Source organism: Sturnus vulgaris, chromosome 2 (assembly GCF_052056855.1).
Source record: "Sturnus vulgaris isolate bStuVul1 chromosome 2, bStuVul1.hap1, whole genome shotgun sequence".
NCBI classification, from domain to species: Eukaryota; Metazoa; Chordata; class Aves; order Passeriformes; family Sturnidae; genus Sturnus; species Sturnus vulgaris.
This window is the reverse complement of record NC_142244.1, coordinates 108,618,623-108,641,306: the sequence shown is the minus strand read 5'-3', so window position 1 is coordinate 108,641,306 and position 22,684 is coordinate 108,618,623. Positions and strand designations below refer to the sequence as shown.

Below are 22,684 nucleotides of genomic sequence, written 5' to 3'. Positions count from 1 at the left end.
TTCACTCTAGCACTAGGTATGTTAGGCCCAGAGGACAAAATTTTCAGAAGTGCTTAAGGGATTTAGCAGCAGAAGTAAGTCCCTATTGATTTCCAATGAAATGTATACTCTTGAAATTCTTCTGGCAATTACAAAATCTCAGCATACTGTCCAAGCAAACCAACCCTGTGGGCAGCTAAAGTATTTCTCATCTCCCAGTAGGACATCAAAGGGGCAGTTTCATCCTAGGTAAAATAGGATACTCAAGTGTGAATTTGCCAAATGGGCCCTTAAACAGGATCAAGTTCTAAAAAAATTCCTCTATGATGTTCTGCATTTAGCCTCTGCTCATTCTGGAATTTTTTTGACTTTTTGAAGAGATGCTGCTTACCACAACTCAAGAAAGCACATTTTTTATTCTAGTGAGAGAAAAACTGGTCTTGCAGTTGAGTCAGTTCGTTTTCGTTTTGTGAAGAATTTCCTGGATGATTTTGGGCAGTTCATTTTAGACCAGATGCTACTCCCTTAGGTCATATTGCATTGTGCTGCACTTTGTGACTGTTCATGGTATGAGCAGGATTAACAGCATCTGGGCTTTAACAGCCCCGTTGCTCACACCCTGGAAATTCACTGCAAGGAGTTAGGAAGTGTTTTCCTGTGGCAGCCGGAAAATCGTCATCAAGCATCTCATCTTTCTGATTTCCTTTGTTCTTACTCCTGCCTTACTTTGTGTCCCATAATTTTATGTGCCCTAAGTGTGATGCTGCTTGGTAATGTTAGTTTGCAGAGGTTAAGAGCTGTGAAAGGGAAGTTCAGTTTTGCCCTGGACATCCAAATTTCAAAATGCAGCTGACTTAAATCAGAATAAAAATCAAGTTTTTAAATGTCTGTGACAAAAAGCACTGTTTCATGTTGACTAATAAGTTTAAATGTCTCTTACTCTGTAATGATATGGAGGTATTTATAAAAATAAATGCTCTTCAGAATTAAAAATGGATACATTTAATTAATAAATATTGAAACAAGGCATTTAGTGCTTCCAGAACCTTCTTTTCACTGTCCTCACTAGAGGAAAAGTAACAGAGAGGTTAATCACAGTTCAACTCTGATTTGTTTGCATATTCCTTGTGGAGTTTGGTTTGGTTAAGATGCTTGACTTCTCTAAGAAATGGGCAACACATCTCAGGAAAGCTGATGACCTGTGCTGTAGTGAGAGCACATTTGGTGAATGCAGTAATCAAATATTAGCCTGTCTATCTGTAGGATCATAAAGCATGAAATACATAATTTTTACTTGCACAGTAATTTGTGTAATATCTCCACAGGACCCAAGAGCATAATAAGTACTTTACAGCTAAAAATGAAACAGATACACACTGGTCTCTTAAGGCCACAGCTAAATAACAGTGCATCTGTAGGAGTCCTGAAACCAGTCTTGCATGTGACTTTCAGAGGACATTTTACATCCTCTGGCCAGGCACATAAGCCAAGTACAGTGCTCTATTTACTGTTTGATGTGGGTAATACAACCACTGTTTCTCTTCCATCTTTATGGTTGTGTACTTTTTTATTCCAACAGTGGATCTCCTGAGTCTGTCTGCTGCCTGTGATGCCTTGGACCAGCACAACCTCAAACAGAACGACCAGCCAATGGATATTCTGCAGATCATTAACTGCCTGACCACCATTTATGACCGACTGGAGCAAGAGCACAATAACCTGGTCAATGTTCCCCTTTGCGTGGACATGTGCCTCAACTGGCTGCTGAATGTCTATGACACGTAAGTATGGGGGGCTCAGGACATGGGCAAGCTCCAGAAACTTTCCCAGTAGCAGAAAGGGAGGGGGAAGGTGTATTGAGCTGTTTGCCTCATTGTGGCATAGGTGGCTTGGAGCTGAAAAAAAGGGTAGTTGAAGTGAAAGTTTAATAAACCTAATGGTTTAATGGCTGCATTTAGCTGAATTGATACAGCCCTTGGTTAGGCTTACAATCCTAGATTTATTAAGCTATGCAATGAGAGAGCTGGAAAATAACTTTTTAAGCAGATTTTTATGTTCAGACTAGTTCTGTGACTGCATGTCTGTCCACAGTAGGTCATGGCTTTTTAATTTATTTTGATAAAGTTCAAGAGAATTATCAAGAACCAACAGAATGAACATCATATAAACTCTTGCCTGTCTGTACCTCTGGATGTTAAACCTTTTAAAATATGTCAATTTTCTATAGCTTTCAATCTGTCACAAAGATGGAAGAGGGTAATCTTTTGTCTAATGTGCTTACAACCCTTAGCTCTAAGAAGATATGAGAAATATTTCATAAAAAATTTAATTTTAAAAAGTGTACCTATCAGTGTAAGCACAACAGACGAAATATACCTGAAGAAAATTTAAGGATATTCCTTTTAAGTGTGTTAATGATGCTGCTCATAATGCATAGGCAAATTCCAACATACGTTTGTAAGTTCATTTTAGAATAAGCCATTATATTTGTATTTGGTGAATTTAATTTTTAAAAAGTCAGTGGAAGTATTTTATTTGTGTTTTTAAGGTTTTTATCAGCCACTTTCAGGCAGACATGCTCATTACTGTGGCAGAATAAGCATTTACCTATAGAATTGGAAGGTCATGGGACAATTACTGTATTTCCATTGACATTTTGAACCATACTATTGTTATAGGGCCATAACATCGTTCTTCCATCCACCCTTTGTCACAGCAGTGAAGCTTCAGTGATCACCTGCAAAAAGAAAGTACAGATTTGTACAGATCATGCCGTCCTGAAGGATCACCTCCAATAAGTCAGGTTTTTTGTGACATCCCCTGCAGCAGCTGCAATATCCTGTGAAGTGGATTACCCAGATTACATTATATTTCTTTTAGTTTACCAGTACTAGGGAATGGGGCTATATTCATTCAAGAGCTAGATTTAATTTGTCAATCTGCTTTGGCTTTCACAGAACAGTGATCCACTTCTTAGTTACCATGAACCATAAATAACATATAGATGAAAACTCCGAGTGAAAACAAAACATGTGCTAGAGATATTAATCTGTATCAGTCACATAAGAGGCAGAGAGGGAGCTAAAGGTCATTCCACAGGCTGCTCCTAAGCTGAACTGTTCAGTTTAGATGTGACATGTGCACTAGCCATGTCCAGTCAAGCTTTCTTTATGTTGCACTGTACTGCAAATACAACATTAGAAATTATAATTATCTGCCTCCAGGCAATTCCCTAGGTATGCTAGAGAGCTGCATATTGCAGGGCACAATGGAACACAGAGGTGTTTTATGTGTGAGGAAAGCTTGTAGCTATTTTACCAAAATTCAAGTTTGAATTACACTGGTAAGAGAGACGACCTTGGGGTTACGTGTGTTTAGTTTTCATTGTAAACTTAATAGGCAGAGATCAACCAAAGTGCACAGCGCTACCGGAGACATTTAATTAAATGTACTGCATCTTTACTTTTCTTATAATTGAAAACTGTCATTTGTAAAGATATTAATCAAATTCGCAGTCAATGACTGATCTAATTATGGGTACAGCTCTGCAAATCCAGCACATTTCAGATTTGTTTTAATTGATCAGTCACTCATGCTCATTTGCAGTAGCATGCTAAATTATTGGTTTGACTTGGGAGGAGAGGAGAGTGAACTGAACAACTCATGATTCGTACAAGTTTCAATTTAATTGCCTTGCAGAGCAATCATTATTCTATATTCTTCTCTTGTATAATTTGCATGAGTCTGGTATTCATCAGGAGGAGTTTCTCAGGGCACAGATGATAATTAATTTGGAAAAGATTTGAGGGAGAGGAGTAACAGGACCAGAGTGTCGAAAGCATAGGTAAACTACTGATGCTTATTCATGATGAAACATGCAAGATCCTTTAATAAAAAGGTGCAAATTCTAAATTTGTCTTTGTCCACAGGCTTCTGTCTGTACCTTTTATAGGTTTTGCAGGGGAAATGTGTGGGTAAATGAGCACCACTGGCTCCTCAGCTCTTTTATAGGATTAAAAAGACCACATGCATCTTTACCTGTGGTGCAGCCTGATGCATGACCATGGCCTGCTTCTACATGATTTATCTTGTTCCCAGTGGGGGCCTTACTGGTGACGCTTCAGCTGTTGATAAGGCTCTGCTTCAAAAATGTTGGGTTTAGGCATTAGCTTCCTGTTTTGTGTAAGTCTTCATTTGCAATAGGTGTTACGTATTTGAAATGCTATCAGAAACAAAAGTCTGGGGGGAAAGCCAGCAACTGGAAGTAAATTGAGTTAAAGCAGATGACTGAGAGAAGATGTGAAGGTTTGTCACTGCGTCGCCTGCAGCTCAGAGGAGGATGTTGCTCTCACTGTCACATTAGAAAGCAGAAGTAGTAGCGTGGGCATGTTACAAGGCAGGAGTGAGTGTGAGGAGGAGGCTGACAGGCAGCAGGGGCTGGTTGGAGCGTCCCAGCCCCTTGGCACCGCACAGGAGGGGTTTGAGCGCTGCGAGGAGGAGCTCAGAAACCGCACCAAGGTGTTAATGGCAGAACTGTGCAGCCTGCACATGCCTTGCCATGTTTCCTAGGCAGCCTTTCTCATTCACCTGAACATATTACAAGTGTCTCTGTCACCGCACACTGCTGGCAGAGGCTGCTTTTTTGTGCTTGGCTTCTTGTTGCCTTTTCAGGCAAGTCAGGGCATGGCTGACAGACGGTAAGCAAAGACTTCTAAAAATGAATGCTACGTCGGATTTCTGGTGGAAGTAAAGCTATATTGTCTTTGGCAAAAGGACTGGTTTGCTGTTCTGTCAGGCCCCTCATCTCCTCTGAGAATCACTCAGCAGCAGTTCATTGAGAAGCCTGTTGAAGGAAGCACAGTGTAATGACCCTTTACTCACTTTTTTCATAAAAAAGGAGATGAGGAGTTATTTCTGATCAAGACCATTTTGAGTAGAATTGATACAACAGCACAATGCAGTTCAGCTCTGCCTGTGATGCCACAGCAATGTTTTATTTTTCACTTCTATCTTAACTAATAACCATCCAGCTAGAGTGTTCTCTGTGAGATGTAATTTATGAAGACTACAGTACTGCAGTGAACTTGGTTATAGTAAACAAATTATGGCATGAATGGATTGTATTATCAGCCAATGTTTTCTTTTCCATTAGGGGTCGAACAGGAAGGATCCGTGTCTTATCTTTCAAAACTGGTGTCGTATCCCTTTGTAAAGCACACCTGGAAGATAAATATAGATGTAAGTCGATGTAATAATGTTGGATTTGCCTTATGTTTGTGTTCCTGTTTTATTCCTCCTGTTTATTTATTGAATAAACACTTAAATAGCATACAGAAACCTTATTTTAGATATTGTGCAAGCAAAGTGTGTTAATTTGTTTCACCTTGTACTTTTAAGTTATTTGTTCTCTGTAGTTTTAGCTAATTTAGCACTGTGGTTGCCAGACATTTTTGATCACACTCCTCCCAGCAGAAAAATTTTTGACCTTGCACCTCCAATAGATGTATATCTATTTATAAATTATGTACATGTACCACTAGTATATTGTCTACTTTATAAGGCATACCAAAAGTAGAAAGTTAGGAAGGATGTGATAAAGATTAAATAAACACTATTTTGAAGCTTTCAATTGAATCTATTATCTGTACAAAAAGTATTTCTTTACTGCACCCTAATGGATTGTCTTGAACACTCCCTGAGGTGCAAAAACCCCTTAGGAGACCACTGGTTCAGCACACCTTTATACACAAAATTGCATATCTACAGGACACTTGCATTGCACTATTTTCAAATATATTAACTTTCTAAAATTATTCCTACATTGTGCTCAGTCTTATTATGTACATTATGTTTAAATATAGTTGCTACCTTTAAAGAAATAAATTATAATAAATAAATAAATATTTAAAATGTGCAAATTTTGCATATTTTAAGGGAGTAAATGCTTGAAAAAATTCCACTTGCAGTTTTAGTTTTACCTGACTAATGAGTCAGTTCACTAATGAGACTAGGATCCAGAAAAGAACTACTGATAAATGTAGTAACTTTCAAGATAAATGTAGTACTTTTCAAGAGTAACCTTCTTGTTGAATTAACTGGTATCACTCATTCATGCACTTAAAAATACCACTGAAAATCCAGCCTTTGGGGTTTGACCCAATACCATAGCCGTTCTTCATCAATTGTTATCATTTTATTCTCTACTAATACAAGCTGAAGAACTCTAAAGAGAAAACAGACAGTACCAACAGCAGGGTCTGTGCATGACAATGTGTAATTGGATCAGATTTTAGGGCAATCACAGTGAATGTCACAGTTTAGATTTCTAGATGTTTCATGTGGGTGTATTCAGAAAATCTTTTAAGAAAATTATTCATTACAGATATTCTTCAAAATTATATTTCATCAAAGATTATCAAAGTTTTAAAGAAAAACATTTATTCATGTTTTAGGTTTTCCTGCAATATATGTGCACAGTAATACATAACCTATTAAGTGTCCTATAACCTTGCTGAGGACACAGTGTTTTAATAATGGAGAAATTGGAAGCTGTAATAGCAGTGGGAGAGGAAGGAATTGTGTCTGTCGTGCTGTGGTCTGCCTTTCCATGCTGAAGTCATAGTGCAGTTGCCATTAGCATTGCTGCAAGTATACAATGACTTGCACCCTTTACAATTTTTTGTCTCATTTGTGCAGCAGAGCAGAGTTAGTTGTGCTAGAGCACGAGTCTTAAGGCTTGCAGAGGTGATGGAAGCATTCGTTCCAGAATTATTCATTATAAAACCAGACTTTGCAAGAGGGAAATTCATGTAATTAAAAAATGATCCTTTCTCTATCTATTCCTTTATTCCTTTGGAAGAAAACAGGTGTCAAAGCAGTGCTAGGAAAGTTATCTTGAGCAGTGCTGAAGCACCTTTATAATTATATCCCTGGTGTTGGGTGAAATATTAAAGTGACTCCAAAAAAAGAGCATTATTTCACTCTAGTCTTATTTTGCTCTCTTTTTTTTTAACTGAAAAGTAAGGAGAATTTATTCAGGTAATGTCAACAGAGATGTTGCCAAATAAATACTTCATTTAATAATAACCTGTTCTTTTATTATGAATTCTCAAACCTCCTCAATATATACGTAGTGTAATTAATTCCCACCAAATTAAATTGAGCTTATGAAGAGATAATAATACTGTCCTATAAGGATTCTTTTCTAGAATGATGCAATAACAGAATATGACTTCAAGCAACATTTCACTTCAGAAGCAAAATATTAATATGGTATTAAAACTTCTGATGGATGAAAGGTTCTGCCGTACTGTAATTTTTTTCTTTTATTTTAGAATTTCTCTTGAATTAAAAGATCATCATATATCAAAGTGAGCTCTTGTTTATCATTTTAATTCATCTGGAAGAGAAATGGATTCTCTGAGTTGTATGTTGATTCCTAAGACTAGAAAAGATGCTCTATGTTGTATGAAATTATTTAACCATTAAACATTATTTTTAAGACATCTGTGTCGTGGCTTGAAGATCCTGCTGTTTAGTTAGCTGTTTTACAGAGTCACTGCTTCTGTTACCAGTTTATTAACACAGGTGCTGTGTTAGAGTGGCCTTCTTTCCAGGTACAAGCCAGTAACGCTATTAACATTGCCACTGGGCTCATGTTTCACAGAACAGCCTCAGTGTTTATGCGAAAAGCAGCAGCCAGATTGAAGTCGTGTTTGTGTTCATGTCCACCAAGGCTGCTGACCGCACCTCAAGCCTTGGAAAAGACACAAATCTGGGCTGTTTGCCACATCCTGGTAGCGATGCTTGACCTCTGGTGTCCTTCTGCTTCCTGCAGACCTGTTCAAACAAGTGGCGAGTTCCACTGGCTTCTGTGACCAGCGCCGGCTGGGGCTGCTGCTGCACGACTCCATCCAGATCCCGCGGCAGCTGGGCGAGGTGGCCTCCTTCGGGGGCAGCAACATCGAGCCCAGTGTCAGAAGCTGCTTCCAGTTCGTAAGTTCGTGTTTTGCTGGCTCTGAATTCTCCAGCTGGTATTTTGTGTTGAGCTTCTGAGGAGGATTGAAAATGTGGGATGAGGATTAGGGTGCTGTGAGTCATGTGGTGGTAGTGGCCACTGATGTATTTAAACTGTTCCTTTGACAATGTGCATTTGAATTGGCTCAGACAGCAGATAATTGTCATTGGGGCTTCTGTTGAAACTGAACCCTGCAAATAGTGTAAGTCTTTGTTGAAGCAGCTCCTGGCTTTACAGTTTTCTATTGCCTAGCAGTAGATAACTGCTTATTGCTGCCATGTAGGTGAGTAGCAGTGTTTTATCTGAATTTTGGGCATGTGCATACTAGTGACAGCCAGGTGCCCAGGGGAGCAATAGGCAACTGCCTGCAGTGCTGTCTAGGGGTGAGGAGTGCTCGATGAGCTCCTTCCACTCCTTGAATGGATAATGCCAGTTTGCTTTTAAAGAGTACTGAAAGAATTCCTGTCCTGTCTGTTGAGGAATACACAGCAAACTGGAGGCTCTTTTTCAAACTTGTAAATTATTTAATCTGGGGAGGAAGAGAGTTAAGGGAATTATTCATCCTTATCATAACTAGCAGCAGAATGCACAAGATGAAGACAGCTGCCTAATGAAAAGGTAGAGGAGGGGAGGTAATGTATGGTCTGTGATTAACTCTAAATGCATCTTCTACATTACAATGGAAGAAAGCTCTTTTCCCATCTCCTCACTGTCCCTGAGGGGTTTTTTTTGTTTGCTTGGGGAAAGGGGGAGTTGTTTGCTTTTTTGCCTGCTGCTCAAGTTTCATTATGTAGTAGTTTCAGTTCTGTAGTAAGCAAAACACAGCAAGTGTTTTCAATGAATATTAATGCTTGGAAGTAGACTGCTTACACGCAATGACTATGAAAAGAATCTAAATCTAAAATCACCACAAACTTCAGTTGTGATGGGACATTTACTTTCTGTATTTTTGACATTTCTTTTAACAGATTAATTCTACAGGATTTACGTTTTACTGTTTCTGTCATTCATGTCTTGACGTTTTATAATTCTAATCTGTATTTGATGCCATTTCAGAATGAGTGTTTTATGGGGCTATGTCCTGGGTGGAAAACCCATGCTCATAAACTGTGCACAGTAATGTTCATAGCTGTGTTAGATCCTGCTGGTGCTTTCAAGCATTGACTTCCATGTTAGGCTTCCAAGTGACACCAACAGAAAATGATTATGCAGCAAATCCATGGTAAAAATTTGTACAAATGACCATGCTCAGAAATTAAGACTCACTGGATTCTGTAGTTTTCCCAAGGGAGTGTCAACAGCACTTTAGAACACCATTCAAAAACTGATCAGGAAAGTGACCTCAGAATCTGGCAAAACTGTAGGTTTTTTTAAAGGGGGCTGCCATTCTGTGTGTTTGCACTAGGAATAAAACAATGTAAAATGACAGTGATGAAACACACCAAACCCATTAAAGTAGGAGGAAGACTCTTGGAGATGGTCCTGTGCAGGTCTGGGAGCTGGACTCAGTGATTCTTGTGGGTTCCTTCCAACTCAACTTATTCAGTGATTTTATGATAACTGGTTATTTGAACAAAATGAGTTGGCAAAGTTGTCATTAGAAGTGAAGACATACCAGCAGGCTGAGCGTTGTACTATGTCCAGCTGCTGGCATTTCTAAGAACAGCCCAAGCAGAGCTGGACACAACCTTTGGCATGCTCAGAAATCCGAACATCAGAAAACCTGAGGTTTCCTTCTCTTACCTGCACTGAAAAATAGATTTTCTTCATACCTGCAATAGGAGGAGTGTCATCCTCTCTTTTTCCCTCTGGATGAAGTTTCATTTTAAATCTCAGAGTGCAGGTTGTTTTCCATCGTGGGCTGCAGCAGAACAGATCTTCTAGGAGGGATGGAAAGGGGGAGGAGGCTGAGACAAGGAGGGGAGATAGAGGAATATGATGGAGTCCTAGGGAGAGGAGCAGAAAACCAAACATAGGGAAAGCCCTAATGAAGGCAAGGGAGAAGGAATTAAGGAATGGAAAATAAGGATGACTCTTAGGGAATGACAGTAAGAACAGCAGTAAGAATAACAGTGATGAAGGAAAGAGTGTGGGTAGAATGAGGCATGAAAGAAAGGAGCAGCCAGGAATGGAGATGGGGAAAGAGATAAGAACTTTCCATGAGAAAGGGAGAAGGGGAACACTGATACATCCTTTTGGTGTAGGGTGGTGGGCACCAGGATCCACAGGCTGGGGGACAAGCTCAGAAGTGCTGGTGGGGGAGAACACGGAGCAGCCCAGGAAACAGAGGCTGGAAAAGCTGGACAGACAGGCAGTACTGCTGCTACCAGCAGTCTCCTGGCTGCGAGATAATTCATTTTTGAAGAATATTGTGGGGTTCATCGTTTACATTACTACATGGAAACTAATTTAAGTCTTTCTTTGTACACCCACGTTGAGGAATGCTTTCTCTTTAGTTTTGGTTTTTTTTTTCTTCCCTTTTTTCTTCCTTCTTTCTGGTGATGATAAGCCAGCAATATAATTACAGTCATGTCAGAGTCGCAACAATTGTGTGCTTCAGAAATGGTTCTCCCAGTTCCCTTAGGTTAGGTGCCCTGGCAACGGCCTCGTCTGTCTGCACAGCAGCAGGAAAAAAGGGGATGTTTACTGTTCCCAGAGATAACAGAGGAAATCTCTCCTGCTTTTTGGAGGGTGAGTCCTTGGGAATGAGGTTTGGGCAGGGAGGAGCCCAGCCCTGCTGTTGGCAGCAGCCTTGCCTGCTGCACAGCTCAGCTCCTGAGAATTGGGTCCCCTTCTCCTGAGACTGCTGCTCCATCCCTTCCTGCTGCTTCTTGCTCCTCCAGCACTGACGTGTGCTTTCTGTAGTTTTCTTCATTTGCAAGAAGGTGCTGGGAGAAGTTGTTGAGAGGAGAAGGATATCATGGGACTCATCTTTCCTATTTGGGGCACGGGTGTATAATTTCTGCTTTGAGATTTTAAAGAAAAAATACTTTTAAGTTTAGAGAGCAAAGAGCTTAATCCAGTGACCACTTGAAGACTGTATAGTTCTACTTAAGCTCAGAATGCATCAAAGCAGTCTATAGATCCATGAAAAATTGAGTGAATTCAGTGTTGCTGCAGTGTGAAAGAACTTTCCTTTTAGTTCTGTGATGAGTATGTTTTTTAAGTAAACAGGATAGGGAAATGATAGGGAGTGAAGGACATGCGGTTTTAATCGCAGTGGAAAATTATTAATATGCTTTCCTCATATAGTATAAACAGGACCCCAGGAATTCACATTGCTGCCTTGGATGAGTTACTGTGACATTGGGACTTTGAAGAAATGTGATGAGAGAGCAGAGTGCAGCTCAGATGAAAATGTCCCTTGCCATTTCTCAGTCAAATGTTGAATAGTTGATTCTTGGTTATAAAATGCTTTAAGTATGCTTTCTTTCAAGGATATACTTGAATTAGAGTACTTGATGTTAAAAACTAGAACAGATGAAACTAAAGAGTAGTAAAATGTATGCAGTTAACTCATATTTTAAACCTTGTTTTGCTTCACTTTGATGAAGCAAAATATTTTGATATTCTGTATTGTATAGTCTTCATTGCTACATTTTACTGCTTGATCAATGGTAAGACAAGATCAGCCTGTTTTCTAAAACCATGGAAGTGTATCCAAATCTGGTGTGTTTACTCAGGCAAATAAAATCCAAAATAGAGCTGTAGGTCTTTTCAGGTGGTGTTTGGGGTGTTACAAATCCTGGACCAGGACCCTGAAAGTGGCTTTGGCCATAAATTCTGTGATTTGAATTATTTGGACAGTTGTTTCTTGAGGCATTTGTTTATTGGGTTTTTTTTTTTTGAGCAGCTAGGAAATACCAGTACTGTGTACAAATAACTATAAATAGTTATATGTACAAGTCTATATGAGAATAACTTACAAGTGCAGTATTGCTGTTGAGGGACTCAATCTCTTTTAAGAGATTCAGGCAGTCCGTGTTTCTATTCATAGGATATTTCTTCTGCTCCTGGCTCTGACAAGAGAGAGCTGGCCAAAGGGAACTAGCAAATCCTTCCTCAAGCTGCTGTGCTGTAAATGTCATAAAACAGCAATTCTGCTTTTATTTCAGCAGGATTTTTTGAACCTGTGCCTGACTTTTGAGGCAATCTTGTAGAGTCCTGCAAGTGAACTGCTTTCAAAAGCTATTTTTAAATAGTTTAAAGGGGGGTGGGGATCAGGAAGATGGTGTTCAAGTGTGAATGATATAAAAGTGCAATAATTCATTTCTGGGTTCATGTTATTTTATTATTCTTTGCCACAACACTAAAAGCATTGACTGGAGTAGTCAATGCAGTCAAGTATAATGCAGGAGTGGAAGACAGGGGTGAACAGGTTTGGGTGTGACTCTGGGGAGACAGGGTTGCTGTTACTGGCTGCTCTGCATTTTTAGACTTTAACAAGTCATAGGAATCCCATTCCTCTGTTTGGTTTTTCTGAAACAGTATTTGCTAATGTATAGCTTTCCTCCGGGATGAAAAACACCATTAAATTAACACCATTAATTTATTTCCAGTCAATTTCCTACACTGCACTTAAACAGAATATAGCTAATCAGAAATGTTATCAGAAATTTCTGCTGTATTATCTGACTCAGTCCAAAAGCATACCACATTGTTCATGTAAAATCCCAAGTGTATTTTGTAGCATATTTCCTGTTATGGACAGACAAAGTTAATATAGCATAGGATATTTTTTCAACTACTAGCTGGAGGAAGAGAAAGGGAAGAACAAAAAACTCATCTCCCAAGTATTGCATAAAGATGCTAGCACCACCCAACTTCCTATTTCCCCATTGTTTCTGCAAAATAAATACTGAAAAACAGATGTCTGGAACATAATGAATTTGAATGTCCTCCATAACAAATTGTTACTTGTAAGCTGGAAAGGCCTTAATGAATTTTACTTTATGATTCACTCTGTTATTACCATAAAAATTGGGAGTTGCACAGAAATGTGTTCAAGAGAAGAACCATTAATATTCTTTACAGCTTGATCTTGTTGCTTCAGATACGAACTGTATGAATTCAGTCTTTTCCCGTATGTAAAATCTTCAGCTGCTGCCTGGATTTAGAGATTATTAAAAAAATCGTAATAGCAGCTCGGGAGCCAGTCGAGAACTGTCTGTCCTCTACTGACTGACCCTGACCAGCTTTTCTCCACGTGGCTTTAAATCTTCATGTAATATAATTCAGAACCAGTTCTGATACATTTTAATGCACCTAATCTCTCTGAGCACAGGTTTTGTACAGCCACCATACGGATCTCTGGGTAGGCAGCTATTGGGACTGCTGGCAATTGACAGTGACTGCAAAATTAAAATAGATCTAGGGTGTTAACAGAAAGTCTTTCATTGCCGCAGCATTTTCCCTGCAAATTTAAAGCAGCTACAAGTGGAGAGCAGCTCTTTGAGTGGCTCATTCTTATTCTGACTGCAGCTTGCACTGCAGCATTTCTGTACACCTCATGTTTTTCTATTAGGAATTGTATATTAAAGAGATCCTCTTCTTTTTTTTTTTTTTTTTTTTTTTTTTTTTTTTTTTTGAGGCTTAGAGGACCTCTGTATAGAAAGTTTGCTAGGCAGGGTAGTGATTTGCCAGTGTAGTTGCTGGCTGAAGCTGGATCCCTGAGTGAGTCACGGAAAGCATCTCCCCTGCCCCTTTATTGCCCTGCCTTCCAACTGAAAATATAGATAGTCATATTTTATAAACATGCCTTTCACTTGGGAGTTCCAGAATTCATTTAATTCGACTGAATTCACTGATGTACTGTGGCAGAAGGCAGTATTCACTGTTCTGAACAAATTGCCAGTGTTGACTGGACTTTATTGTGCTTTTGATTTTTTATTTTGGGGGGGGGCCTTCCTAAATTCTGCAACTACATGAAAAAACAGAGAACTAGTGTTTGATGCAGAAGACTTCAGAAGTATTTGAGCATGTATTCCATTTAATATAATCCTTTAGTGAATATCAAATTGTGAAGGACTTTATCTGAATAATTGTAGATATGTTCTGATTTGATGTTTTTACCCCAAACATCCAAAAAAAGGATATTTTTGACTATACTAGAAGTCCATGTATATGGATCCCAAGTGTAGTTGTAGGAGTTGTTGGATGGTTTCCCAAACGAGCATCTCAAGTAGGAAGCTCTGACCAAGAATCGTTGTTCCTAATGAACTAAAGTATTGCAACAGCATTTTAAGTCGAATTTAATGCAGTGCATTATTCAGGGCGTGTTGCAGGGCTTGTATTTCACATCTTTTTTGTGGATTTCTGTCTGGGAGACTGCATTTTTCTTATTCTTCAAATATCAGTTAATTTGTTTGTCAAGGTTATAACAGTGTTAGATTGAAAGGAAAACAAGAAAAAAAACTACAGCTAATTGATTTTCCCTATAGCTCTCTCTCCTGCAGATCAGTTGGGATTTTTTTCTCAAAATTCATTGCTAGCATTTTTAGTGGAATAAGGTTTTACCTAGGCTACACTAAACTCAGATTTCATTAGAAACTGGAGAAGTAACTGAGAGCAAGCATAAAAATCCTCTGCACTCAATCTCCTATTCATCTTGCTCCGTGTACATGATACATTAATGGTTATTATTTATTTAAATGCTTCAAATAGGTTTGGAACCACAAAGGAAGATAGTCAGCCTTGTGAAGTTTAAAATATAAAAGACTGGCCCACTGAGAGCTGTATTTGAAAGCCTAAAAAAACGGAAAATTGAGGATTTAAATATATTCAGACCATAAATATGCTGTTGTGGTGGGTAGCATGGAAGGGAATGTCTCTAGGAATTGGAATTAGCATGTAGTGATGGTTTAGGGAAACAGAGCACGATGTTATCCCTCTTCATCACTTGGGATGTTCCCTGTGTGGACACATCCTCCTTTCTCACTCCCTCCCTCCCCACCAGAGCCCCTTGAAGTTTCCATGTGATCCATCACCTCTCTTTCAGCACTGAAACCATCTCCCAGGTTCTCAGATAACCAGTTTTGTGGAGACTTTGTGACACCCTGCACGGTGGAGGGCTGTTTTCTGTAAACACTGACTCCGTCATTCCACTGTTCTCCTTTAAATCCCTTTTAATGCCCTTTGCCTTTGTGTTCTGCACTGTTCTTTGCAGTGTCCAACCTGCTGGTGCAGTGTGACCTCTACCCATGCACAGAGATCACAACTCTCCCCTGTTTCCATGTGGTTTTTGTCTCTTTGTTTTCTTTTTTCTGTACTTTGGGTGCTTCGAGTAGGGATGATGTGTCATTTTTTGGGGGGTGCGTGGTGCCTGGCACAATGGGATTTCACTTGTGACTGAGCTGCATTGAAGTTACCATGGAAGAGATACCTGAAATGTCACACTGGTTGGGATGGGAAGGCAGCAGAGGAATGGGTTTGCTGGGAAGTGTTCATAGGCTCTTCTGCTGTTGGCAAAGAGATGAATGTGGGATGTAATGGAATATGAGAATTGTATTTTGTGGGACAGAACTGTATAGTGTTTGCAGTCAGTAATGGAAAATTTAAAGAAGATCTGGTGAGAAGAGGGGGTTTGAAGCATTTAAGGAGAAAGAGGATGTTCAACAACAGGCTTTAGAGAGATTTGAATGATTTCCTTACGTGTGCATTATGAAGAAAGGTCAGTGTGATAATGAAAGATGTTAAAGAGAAAGGAATTTTGATCAAAAGACATGCAATTTTTAGGGCTTGGATAACAGTTTTTAAAATAGGTGAGAAGCAGTGCTATGCAGTCTCAGATAAGAGAGACAGGGAATGTGAGATCAGGCATCAAAAGTGATCCTGTAAGTGAATGATTTTCTTTGTGACAAAGTACATGGTAGTTCTGTCTATTGTAATAGAGAGAATAAGAGAAAGAGAGGTTTGAAATATTAATAATACTTTTCAGTTCCTGGCTTGAAGGCAGGATCCTGGGTATTTTTTTTTAATTTTTATTTTATTTTTCTTATTAGTTGGACTGGGGGGAAAGCTGGAGTATATTCCTGGAAGAGATATGGAGTTGACAAGAACAGCTTGAACTGTTAATTAGCTGATGAGTAGACATATCAGCAGTACTCAGCCCTTGTCATTTTTCCCCTTGTGTTGCAGGCCAACAACAAACCAGAGATAGAAGCAGCCCTTTTCCTGGACTGGATGAGGCTGGAACCACAGTCCATGGTGTGGCTGCCTGTCCTGCACAGGGTGGCTGCTGCTGAGACTGCCAAGCACCAAGCCAAGTGTAACATCTGTAAGGAGTGCCCCATTATTGGATTCAGGTACTCTCTCTCCTTCAGCTGTGCATGCTTCTGCTTGCTGAATCAAGAGTTCTGCCTGATTCCAGGCAAATCAGGAGCTTCGTTTTATAGGCATTTTGTTGTTGGAAAAAATAATTGTGATGGGGGCATGAGGGAGAGTGGCACCTAGAGTGGGTACAGTGCTGTGAGACTTGAAGAGGACAATAGTCATCTCTCAGAGTCATCTCTCATCTTTTCCTCTGTGTCCCAGTCTCTCCATGCCTCAACAAAAGCATTGTTGGATTGCACAACTAACACAATTTGCCTTACATTCAGTGTGTCCTATGCAGTTGCATTTTCTGAATTGGATCCTAATGAACTGCTTTCTCTCATAGCATAAAGCAATGAAGTGCCTTGAAAATTCTCAGGCATGTAAAAGCTACATGTGCATTTCTCAGCAAAAGAATGTTGGTGGAACATTAACCTGGAGTGGGGGAAACGTTGCTGGTCTATTTGAACATCTGGATTGACACCGTGGTTACTATGGCAATGAATAAGTCACTGTGTTGTAAAATGGCTGTCTGTTGGTGTGCCTGTTGAGAAGCCACTTAAGGGCTAAGTAAATACTCACTTTCAATTATGCCTAGACTTGTTTTATCACTTTGCTTCGCAATAGCTGCTTTGTATGGTTCCTGCCCTTTTTACACACAGTCTTCTTTTACCACTGACATTTCTCCTTCTATGTTATTGTGTTGTTTACAAAGAGCTTTCTGTAATTTTGTTTCTAAAACCCAGATAGATAACAGCAGCAAGCAGTGCTACACAAAAAAGCCATCATTTTGGTCTAACCTGGGAGCAGATGAATGTTGCTTTTATGCATGTAGTGGGGCAGTGCTTTCTGCTACTGTTTCACAGGCAGTGGGAAATGGTGGAAATTGTGAAGGTATTTATTGCTTTGTTTTGAATCTGAGGCTGTTGCTCTAATAGTCTAAATTATTTTCCTTTTGCTTTTTATTCCCCATTAATATCATAACTGGGAACTGGTAAATATTACTGAGGAAGAGCTATGGATTGGATGTGAGTAATTCAACACATCCAGAAAGTCTTAATTTTCCCATTCCCAGATACGGTTTATGAACTACTGTATTACTTACACAGTTTTGTATAAACCAGCCAAAGACAAGTAGGTGGAATTGAAAAGTGCAGCCCTTGGAAATATCAAAGCATGGCAAGTGAATAGATAGTCTGTTGTGAGCACTGAGAATTTGGGAAGCGGACACTGGAGCTCTGTGTTTGTGTCTAATTTTACTTGACTGATCTCATCTGTCTCTTAAATTTATATAACAAATCTATTATCATGATAGTAGAATCTGTCTGTCGCAGATTTTTTTTCTCTGTCTTTGCAAGTCATTGAAACCCTGTGTACACACTTGACAAAAAGATACTGTATTGGAAGGCTTTTAGAAAGCTAATACTGTGCACCCAGTTCATGTAAAACAATGTTCTTTTGAGGTCGTTGTGGCTGAGCTGCTTCGTGTATTTGGAACAAGACAACCCTTATGCCTCTGGCTCTTTCAACCACTTCAGCACAGCAGATACAACAGTTAGCTGCCTCATAGAGCTGATGAGATTAAATAATGGCCCAAAAGTGCATTTGGAGTTTTGCATGGATGGAATGCTCTGCAGGAAAATTGTTTTTATAGAGGTGCTAGGAAGGACATGAGGGGGTTGCCAGAGTGACTTAATGACTGAGAGGGCGTTGCTTTCTTGAATTTTCCTCCTGGAGGACATTCTGTTCTAGAGATCATGATGAAAAGCAAAAGATCTGAAGCTAGTGTTATACTGATAAAAAGTATGGTCATGTCTTTGATATGTTAAAGGTGAGTGAATGTGTAGAAATCTTCACTGTTGCCCAATATTAGAAATTTTTTTTGAAGATTGAGATCTTTTACAAACATCTGAGGCATCAGTACCTGTCCCTCAGGGCAGAGGAGCATTTCTGGGCATTGCATACTGTGTGACATCTCATGGAAGAGAATTTACTAACACAGCAAACCTGATGGGCTGATACGAAGCAGTCACATACAAAGCTCTGAAGCCGTGAATTTATTATTTTTTTTGTAATTCTTTTTTAGGTACAGAAGTTTAAAGCACTTTAACTATGACATCTGCCAAAGTTGCTTCTTCTCTGGCCGTGTTGCAAAAGGTCACAAAATGCACTATCCCATGGTGGAATACTGCACACCAGTAAGTAGCTGTTTTACTAACCCTTACTGTCCCTTCTTATGTAGAAAGGAAAAACTTATTTTCCTGTGTGCAAGGTAATGAAGTGTTAGGACTTGTTTTTTTTCCCTTCCCCATAATTAAATCTCATTTTATATACTATATATGGCAGCAATTTTCGGTGCTTAGTCAAGGATACTCCAATGGTTTGAACTGAAGTTCACTGTTTGCACAATTCTGTGTTGTAATGTATTGTTGTGTGATGCTGACTTGTTCCATGTTCAGTGCCCTAGCTCACTTTATGGATCCTCCTGGAAGCATGTGATTTGTGCAAATAGGCATTCATATCTTGGCTTCCAAGGTTTTCTCCATATCAGTGTGTGATTTTTCTCCTCCTTTCCTCATCAAGTTGCCACTTCACTCGCTTTCCCCCACAGCACCATGGTTGCATTTTTAAGTTCTTCACTATTTTCTAGTACCTTTGTATTGTCTGATCACTTGATGATATAAAATGCCAAAGAAGTTCTCATGGTTGCAAGGTAGATTTCATTTCTGAAGGGGAGAAGCCCGGGTGTTCAGTACAGGGTGCTACAGTGATGGTGTGGTGAGGGCCTTCACCTTTCTTTCACGGCTCCCAAAAGGATTGGTTTTGGTTTCTTTCATACCTGACAACTGGCAAAGGAAGTTCTGCATCTCTCTGTTAGTGTGTTCCTTTTTCTTTTTGGCCTCTCAGGACCAGTGCAAAAGGGCATAAATTAGAGGTGCTCTCAAGTTAAACTTCCACCACGTAGCAAGATTGAGCTTTCAGCTGCCTTTGCTATTGCTTGTGTTGGTCTTGAAGCAGTGCACTCTGGTCAGCATTTCCTGGTGAGACAGGATTATTCCTAGTTTCCATCTGCTAGTAGTCATAAATGGTGAAAATAAAGCATCAGAGTTATACTTGGGCTAGCCTCATAAAATGATATGAACAGTCTTTAAATCTTCATCCAAGCAAAAAGGCATGGACAAAATGAAGTAAAGATTCAGCTTTTCTTAGAGATCTAAAAAAGAAAGAAAAAAATGTATGCCCCTAAAATATGATAGTAAAGCAAGCCTAGAATTTTCATTTTAACTTAGGGATAGCTACTTGCATTACCTATCAACTTTTACCTTTCAATGGCAGTATTTCCTGTGAATCTCTGCAAGGGCAGCCAGTGCACATTTGCTGTGTCTTTGTTGGTGTTTGTTGGCTGTGGTTTTCAGCGCTGTCCCCCAGGGACTGAGGTTGCTGGAAGGGCGATTTGCCTGAACTGCTGCACAAGTCAGAGGGAATCGCTGGTGCTGCCTGGGCAGGTCTGAACAGACTTCTCCATTGCAGGCATTCCTAGAGCAGGATCTCGTGATCTGAGTCGTAGGCCGGGTGGGTGAGTGACTGAGTGACTCCCCGGGAGCCTTCTTTCCATCTGCAGCCGAACCCCCCCCCTTCCTGCATTGACTAAAGGTTTGCTTTGCACTTTGCCACTCTTATCTTGCTAAGAAACAACATGGGAGATCTGTGACTGGTGCACTGAATGCACAAACTAGTATCTCCCAACTATTTTCTTACCCTTTTGATGTGTTTTGAGGAAAGAGAAATAAAAAAGGATTACAAGTACTGTATCCGGCAGGTTTGTGTTGTCCCTGAAAATACTGATTACTAAGAGGTAAGCATGGTGGTGAGCAGAAAACTTGCCACCGTGTCCAGCTTTCTGGATCAGAATAAAGAGCCATTCACAGCCAGTGGATTTTTCCCTGAACTCCAGCAACCCGTGCTAATGTGCCGTGCCTGGCTGCACAAGCAGCCAGCTGAATTAGAGAAGGATTAACTGGGGTGGAGGGAGAAGTGAATGTGACACACAGCAAGCCCCACTCTTTTTTTGTGTTGCTGCTATTACAAAAAATTTACCCAAGTACTAGGGGACTGAACATACACTGAAGCTAAGTCTAGTTTGTAATTGCTTTCTAAATGAATGAAAAAGAGTATGCAGGTGGCAGAGCATTTATCAGTCTTCCTCCACACTGATCCCTCACCTTAAAATGCATTTTGGCAGACACAAGACATGTGATGCCTTCTTTGATAATATCTTTGCAATAATTTGATGTGCACGCTGAAGTGTTTGGATAGTTTTGTTCTCCCTCCCACTTAGTATTAAGAAATTTTTGAGCACTGCAGTCTTTAATTCTGCTTAGGGTAGTTTTGAGAACTCATGCTAAATGCAAGAGGGATGTGATAATTTTCCCTCTCTTGCAAAAGGTTGAGTCAGAATAAGGGCAAGGCAGTTGCTTGGTTTTCATTTCGACAGAAAAATTGCAGCAATTATTCCTGAAAGCAACACAGCTCAATTTATTGTTCAAAGAGATAGGACTTTTAAAGAGGTTTCAAACAAAGCATAGAAGACAACTTATAGACTGAGATGTAAATGCAGGATGATTTTTCTGTTAGGGTTTAATGAACAGTGACACACGAACATAAAAAACACCTTGTTGGAAGGAAATGTGTTGAAGTGATAGACCTGTCTGCATCTAGGGTTACAGTCAGGGCTGAGGCCTGGGGAGGGGGGTTGGCAAGGCACTTTCTTAAACCAAACTGGGAAAAATCAGCTGGTGGTAAAGTTATTCCTATGTGAATAAAAAGAACTATTTCTAATGAAATAGTTTGGTTTCAGAATATTTTGGAACATGCTCAACTCAACTGCCTGTATGTTGCTCTGATTTAAGAGAGCTGGGATGGTGAAACTTCACTGTTTCTTCCTCATAAACCAGTTCTGCTGGGAATTTTGGTCTGGATGATTTTACTCTGAAAATCATATGTAATAAAACATCTGTGGAGTAAATCAGACGGTTTGGCTGAAAATAGCCTCAGTTTATCATCTTGTCCACGTACTAATCACATTTTCTTTGCCTTTCTTTTTAAATGGCAGTTGGATCATATCAGAAGTGCTTGATGCTTTTAGTTGTCACTAGAAGATATATTTTCTTCACAGGGTTCTTGTGGTAGCAGCTGGATTGGGGTGTTTCAGTGCAAGCACAGCATTTTGCTGTTTGGTTGTCATGGAAAAGGTTCAGAGGAGAGAGGAGGGAGAACAGTCCCAGGAAGGCTGAAGCAAAGAATGTTTCACTGCTAATACCTGAAAATAATTAATCCAAATTGCAGTCAAAGGCAGTAGAAAGTGTTTTCAACATGAAAAATAGGCAGGGCATTAAGAAGTGCTTATAAATGGCACAGGTGAACAACTGGACAGAAAGCTACGCTCTATTTATACCAAGATTAAATATTAAAAGTTTTTCTGTTTCCAGCTGATGTGCTCTGTGTGCTCTCTTGATGACAAGCTAGTTAAGAGCTCTCTTGGCAGGCGTTGCAGATGGAATTCAGCAGAGGGAATTCCCTCCTCCAGGGGCATGGACAGGGAGCCACCTCAATAGATCTCCTTTCTGAAGTGTTCTAGCTGGTTTGGGCACACTTCATCCCTCCCTTCCCCAAATGTCTTTACTTCTGACTAATTAAGGAAGGGATACTTAATATCACCAAACATTATCTCTGTTTCTTGAAAATATAGATACTGCTGTACTGGCCCATAGGTTCTGCTGTGTCACTTCTCTGCTAGTCCTTGCTTACACTGAATTTTCCTGCCAGACAGACTGACCAGACAGGGAACCAAATTCTTTCCCGCTTTACATGAAGCTCATAGGTGTCATAAGTAAATAATATTTGCGTTTCCTGTTAAGGCTTTTCAGTCTTTCTGCAGATATTTTTTCAGGGCATCCATGATTTTTCTATCTTTTAAAAATATACTTATCTGTTAGCAGCTCTGTGAAGGTTGGCTTAACTGATAGGTTCCATCACGTCCTTCCCCTCTATGCAGAAGGCATAGAACTTAGTTAAAATGTGAGAAAGATTGACTTTTCCCTATTTTTTTTTTCTTTAAATTAGATAGATTGGAGAAGCAATATTGTTATATGGGTCAGGAGGAACTTCATTTACTGTAAAAGATCAGTACTTCAGGGTCTAGTGTTTTTGCAAGGTTCAGAGAAGGGAGTGCAGCCTGACTGAAATAATTGAAGTCTTACATTAAAATTCATCAGAGAATCACCTGATTCTTTGTCAGGCTCTCAATGAGTCTTGCATCTTCACAGCAGACATCCTTGAAATTCTTCGTGACTTTCTGGTCTTTCTGAATCTATGTTG

At 39.7% G+C, this 22,684-nt stretch overlaps 1 protein-coding gene across 19 annotated transcripts in view; it reads left to right on the top strand.

Annotated features, from left to right (window-relative positions):
- Nucleotides 1–22,684, top strand: part of DMD (dystrophin) — a 1,142,416-nt gene that overhangs the window by 1,080,780 nt on the left and 38,952 nt on the right. For all 19 annotated transcript variants that reach the window (XM_088160350.1, XM_088160356.1, XM_088160354.1 and 16 more), the window contains 5 exons: nt 1,559–1,760; nt 5,132–5,217; nt 7,817–7,974; nt 16,133–16,299; nt 18,393–18,504. In XM_088160350.1, the coding sequence (XP_088016476.1) occupies nt 1,559–1,760; nt 5,132–5,217; nt 7,817–7,974; nt 16,133–16,299; nt 18,393–18,504 (725 nt within the window). The remainder of the gene's footprint in view (nt 1–1,558; nt 1,761–5,131; nt 5,218–7,816; nt 7,975–16,132; nt 16,300–18,392; nt 18,505–22,684) is intronic.